The following is a 6000-nucleotide window of genomic DNA, read 5'->3' as shown; positions in this document are numbered from 1 at the left end:
AATAAGCTGACAAATCAGTATGTCCCAACATGGGTGTTTCTCTGTTTTGGACTTGGTGTCTTCATTCTGCCCTATGGGAAGAGCCTGTTCCAGTGTTTGCTTCTTTTTACTTTTTAAATACATGTATACAATGTATCTTGAGCCCATCCACCCCCAATTCTCCTCCTCAGACTTCCTCAGTGTATCCTCTTCCCATGTTCATGTCACTTGTATCCTTTATTTTTGTAAGCTACTGAGTCTCTTTTAGGGTTGCTTGCTGGAATGTTCACTGACAGATCTTGAACAGGAACCAGAGCTTCAATGAGTTCACAAAGCCCTTATTTCACTGCGTTCTTTGCCAGCCTTTGGCTTACATTCTTTCTGCCCCCTCTTTAGAAGGCAGTTTTGCAACTTGTCCATTTAGCAGAACAACAGTAGTAGAACTGTTCCTAGGGTCCGTGACCTCCCAAGCCATGAATTCCCCCCTGTGCAGCAGATCTCCAGTCCAGTCAGTGAGGTGTTGGTTGTCCTCATAGTCTTCATGCTACTTTCACAGTAGTGGATAAGTCTGACCTGGTAGGTTGGTGTTGTATGTGCTTCTGTTTATGGAGCCCAGAGGAGGACAATATACACCCTTATTGCTCTTCACCTTGTCCCCTTGACACAGAATCTCTCACTGAACCTGGAGCTTGCTTGTACTTCATTTCTGCCGATTGTCAGTAAGACCCAGTGATCCTGTTGTCTCCACTTCGGCCTACCCAGTACTGGGATTATAAGCACATGGAGCCATGCCCATTTTAAAAAATATGAGTGTCAGCACAGATTTTAAAAATCTGAAGTCAGCAAGAGCTCTTACTGAGCCATTTTTGACCTAGCCCTGTGACATAGTTCTTTTGTTTTGTTTTACTTTGTTTGTTTGTTTCAGGAGTGTGGAATCATCTTTTGGTTGATTGGTTTCTCTAAGTGATTATTTGTTTTGGTAAATTTTTACAAATATGTTATGATAATATTGGGACCTGAAAATTCACTTAAATTGAGGACTGATAAATTTTTCACTAACATACAACTGGATCACAAAAATATATACTTCTAGAACTCTTTTATACATTTATTTAAAATTTAATATATATTTTATTTTTAAGTGTATATCTCTCTCTCTCTCTCTCTCTCTCTCTATCTCTCTCTCTCTCTCTCTCTCTCTCTCTGTGTGTGTGTGTGTGTGTGTAGTGATGATGCCTGCAGAGCCCAGAAGAGGATGCTGGATCACCTGATGGGGGAATTACACAAGGTTGTGAGCCTTCCAATTGGGTGCTGGGAACTGAACTCAGTTTCTTTGCAAGAGCAGTACATTCTCCTAACTGCTACACCATCTCTCCGGCTCTCATTTATATTCTAAAGACTAATGTGCACGTTTCATTGAAAAATTCATCTACCATATATGTGTTGTCAAAAATCTATGTAATCTGTGACCAAAGAGAAATCCAAAAATCAGTGGCTTCTTCTTGGAAACTCAAACACTATCAGAAAGCTCACCATACTTACCATTGTTGGTTTTTAGTTCTTAATAGATGGATAATTTGAGGGATGTAGAAAAAATATAAAGAAGACACAATCAGTTATTCCACCACTAGGAACAGTCAATATTTCTATGAAACTCCTGGTATCTAAAGCTCTAGACTAGTAATCTCCTGTCCTTTCTAGGCTTCCTTACTAATACAGTGTTTAGAACACTCAGAGTGGATCCTTGTGACTTTAACAGAAGAAGTGGAACTGTAGAAAAGACCTACATATCTCTCCAGCGATGACATCTTGTTCTTATTTAGCTTTCTTTGAGTCATTAACAGTCGGGCGCCACTGGTGCTGAAACTTATCATTATTATAACCACAAATGGGTTAATGCCCAAACAAAGCTCTATTCTTGGGGATGGTTCCCAGCTTCACCACACAGACCCCAATAGCAGTACCCTCCAAGTCCCAGGATAATGTTCCACAAATAAGAGGATGTCAAGTGTGCAGCCTGAATTCAAAACATTCTGCTTTTATCTGGGAGCTCCCAGTTGCTAGCAAGACAGAACAAAAAGAAAAAATAAATAAATAAACACCAACCCAACAATCCCTAAAAAAGATTGTGTGGTTTAGTGGTCAGACCACTAGCCTGGATGTTGATATAGTGGAGATCCACTTCCAGCCCTCCCACTGGTTAGATGGATGATATTAAGCAAGTCCTTTTTTATGATCCATGCCTCAGTTATACTTAGAAAAAGGAGAATTGCCTTAGTTTTCATGAGGACACATGAAAATCTTTGAAAATCAGATTGCTTGGGAGTAAGATAAAATGGTTATCCTTAACAATTACCATCCTAGAGATAGGGTTGTAGCCAGTTGATAGAATGCTTGTCTAGCATGGATGAAGAAAGACTCTGCATTCCATACCAGCGCCAAATAAAACAGACTTGGTGGTACATGCTTATAATCTTAGCAATCCAGAGATGGAGGCAGGGGGATCAGAAGTTCAAGGTCATCTTTGGCTACCTAGTGAGTTACAGACCAGCCTGAGACACGTAAGACCCTACCTCAATTTTTAAAATTTTATTATTACTTTACTTACATTACAGTAATAAGCCCAAGTATGAAAAAATCTTTAAATTTCTATACCCATATGGAGGGGCAGTGGAGGAAGGAGAAGGAAATTATTTTTAACAAAGTTTGCAGGACTTCATATCAACTCCCAACCTGGAAAATTCATTACCTTAGAACACCAAACATTGCCCTTCATGTGGCTCTGTCCCTTTCTCCTTACCACATACAAATTCAGAGTGACTCACAGGAGCCTAGAATTGAGACACATATACAAATTTAAGGGAAAGGGAGAATTACAAGGTCCAAGTAGCTCCTTGTTGGAGGATGCTAAGAATAGGCCACTTAGAACATGAGAAGAACCTCCTCTTTACTTCTTCCAGTGTAGGTGGTCTGTGGGAGTCCCAGCCACTCCTTTGATGACACAAAATTTGTCTTCTTTCTTTCTCACAAAACCTCTCCTCTTGCAAAAACTTCTCCTTGTTGAAGGGGAGGGGACTTACTTTAAAACAAACAAACAAACAAACAAACAGTGAGGAGCAAGTGGTTTTTCCTGCTATGTTTGGGCTGTAACAACTGCTACAGACCTCTTTCCTGTTCTTGCACAGAGAAAGGAGCAAAATAAAAAAAAAATCTGGTTATTTGAAAAGAAAAGAATAGTCTTTCTTCTTTAAAAAGAGTACAGCTGAGGATATGTAATAAATGTTTTAGTTTCTGATCCATTTCTTTTGAGAAGTGAAGTGTCTTTGTAGGAAAAAGGAAAGCTACTTGGACAAGATGTCAAATAATAAGGGATAGGAGTAGAAGTAGGCTCTGATGGCTAAAAGGAATTTGAGAGGAATGGCCATTAACTTACATAGGACTTGGTGAGGAGTTTTTAAAATTACATTTTACTGGGTGTAAGGGCACACACCTTTAAAACATTAAAAACTCTGGGATCTGCAGGAGCAGTCAAATCTCTTAAATTAAAGGCCAGCCTGGTCTACAAATCAAGTTCCAAGCCCGTCTGGGAAATACAGTGAGATCCTGTTGAAATATATATTTGGGGCAGGGGACATGTGGAGGTCAGAGAACGACTTGAAGGAGTTGGTACTCTGTTTTCACTATATGGGGTCCCTTGGATTGTACTCAGTGGCCTTTAGTGAGTACCTCTATGTATCTAACCCTGTTAAAGGCTAAAGACATGTCCCTGACCTCAAGAAGCTGCTAAGACACAAAGAACATTTTGTACCAACTTGAGAAAGTAAATCCTAAAAGTGATTAATAATAGATAATGAGTTATGCGAGGCCATACATGATCATTATCATTAGGATAAACAGAAATTATGAAATCCAGAAATTGCGGATATGAGCCGCTGATAGTAATTCTTCAGCATCAAACAATACGACACATTCAGAGGATTTACTTCAGAGCGTCTAAAACCAAGTCCTAAAAATAGGAGTTAAAGAAAAACAGACTCTAAGCGACTGCCTCCGGAACTTGTGTAATAGGCTCCACGTTGCCAGTCGGAGACTTGTTTACGTGACACCCTCTCAGCCTTCTAGTTCTCCTCTGGCCGCATGGTGCCATGGCAACAGAGACAGGCTGTAACCTGGGTTCCGGAAGAAGAAAGCTGGAGCGTGGAAACTACCCGGTCAAAGGATGCTGAGTCCCGAGCGCCTAGCTCTACCGGACTACGAGTATCTGGGTAGGGGCTTCTCTCAGCTTCGGGAAAAGAAAGGAGTGATGAGTTAGGGGAAGGAGTGGGGAGGAGACAGGGGCGGAGCCTGAATGGTAACGGGTCTGGATGGGCCGGGAGGGACGGAAAGAAGGGATTCTAGGGCCTGAGCCTGTAATGTAGGGCCAAACCGGGATGAAAAATAACATTTATGGAGTAAAGAATGGCTGAATTATATGGACTGGCTCTCAGGCAATGAGGATTGCATTCTAAGTAACACAATTAAGAATCTGAATCCCTAAACAAGGCTATTATTGATAGGTTGGTATTGAAGCAAAGTTGGCATCTGAAGTGACATCAGTCATTTTATGAATAATAATTTTGCCTTCATAGTGCGCTGTTATTTCGAGCTTTTCATATTCATTAGGCATTTTGCACGCGGTAAGCATTTTGCATGCACTATTTTCTTCCAAGGGATTGCTGTGTTTTCTACTTTACAGATGGAGAAACTAAGGCTAAAGAGACAACTTGCATAAGACCATACAGTTAGATAGTATTAGGATCAGATTTCCCCACTGCAAAACTTGACCTTGCTCTTGAGCTAAGGCTGTGTTGCAGTAAGTACTGTACTTTGTTAAGCACCCTGCAGTGAGTGTGTAAGACATTTACTGCACACATTTGTGTTTACACTTATATGCACACACACACATTTAAAAATTCACAGACTTAAACATTTAGAGGAATTTTAAACTTATAGAAGACTAAGCTGATAGTAGAGTTCTTTTTTTCCCTCTGTATCTTTTTTTTTTTTTTTTTTTTCGAGACAGGGTTTCTCTGTGTAGCTCTGGCTGTCCTGGAACTCACTCTGTAGACTAGGCTGGCCTAGAACTCAGAAATCCACCTGCCTCTGCCTCCCAAGTGCTGGGATTAAAGCTGGGATTAAAGGCATGCGCCACCACTGCCCAGCATCCCTCTGTATCTTCTATTTAGCTGCTATCATTAATTTTTTGTGTTAGTGTGGTACATTTTTGCAACTGAATATTAGCTCAGTGTGATTGCCAACAGCCTATAGTGTACATTAAGATTCACTCTTTGTGTTGTATAGTTTTCTGGACTTAGTCAAATTCATATTCTCATATATTCACAAGATGTTAAACAATCATTTCATTGTCCTAGGAATCCTCTGTGTGTCACCCATTCATTCATCCCTCTCCTTGCCCCTTTCCTTTCCACCACGGATCTTACTGACTTTTAAAGTTTTGCCCCTTTGAGAATAATGGGAACCATTCAGTGTATGAGCTCTTCAGATGGGCTTCTTTCATGTTTCAGTAGGTGTTTGGTTCCTCCTTGTTGTTTTGTGACTTGATAACTCATTTCTTTACATGGATGGATAACATTTCATTATATGAATGTACCATACACATTTTAAAATAAAATACAACTCTGGATAAATATTTTGCTTATGTTTTGAGAATTGATCTCACTGTGTAGCCTTGGTTGGCCTTGAACTCACAGAGCTCCTCCTGCCGCTGTCTAACCAGTTCAGGAATCAAAGGCATGAGTCATCAGACCTGGTAGATGATTAAATTTTCTTAATCATATAAAAAGTTGATTCAAAATGATTTTTTTAAAAATATAAGGATGTTTATCTTGGGGGATGGAGCGATAGCTTAGTAGTTAAAAGCTCTTGCTACTTTTCCAGAGGACTTGCGTTTGGGGTGCAACACCCGCAGCATGCAGCTTAAGAGTATGTGTAACTTCAGCTCCAGGGGACCCAAGGTCCTCT

At 40.2% G+C, this 6000-nt stretch overlaps 1 protein-coding gene across 4 annotated transcripts in view; it reads left to right on the top strand.

Annotated features, from left to right (window-relative positions):
• Nucleotides 1–4082: 4082 nt before the first annotated feature.
• The window catches only part of Cstpp1 (centriolar satellite-associated tubulin polyglutamylase complex regulator 1), a 157610-nt gene continuing 155692 nt past the window's right edge, over nt 4083–6000 (top strand). For all 4 annotated transcript variants that reach the window (XM_034493927.2, XM_076929249.1, XM_034493926.2 and 1 more), the window contains exon 1: nt 4083–4244. In XM_034493927.2, the coding sequence (XP_034349818.1) occupies nt 4199–4244 (46 nt within the window). In that variant the 5' untranslated portion in view covers nt 4083–4198. The remainder of the gene's footprint in view (nt 4245–6000) is intronic.

Source organism: Arvicanthis niloticus, chromosome 2 (assembly GCF_011762505.2).
Source record: "Arvicanthis niloticus isolate mArvNil1 chromosome 2, mArvNil1.pat.X, whole genome shotgun sequence".
NCBI classification, from domain to species: Eukaryota; Metazoa; Chordata; class Mammalia; order Rodentia; family Muridae; genus Arvicanthis; species Arvicanthis niloticus.
Note: the sequence above shows the minus strand (reverse complement) of the source record. Positions and strands in the feature narration are given on the sequence as shown.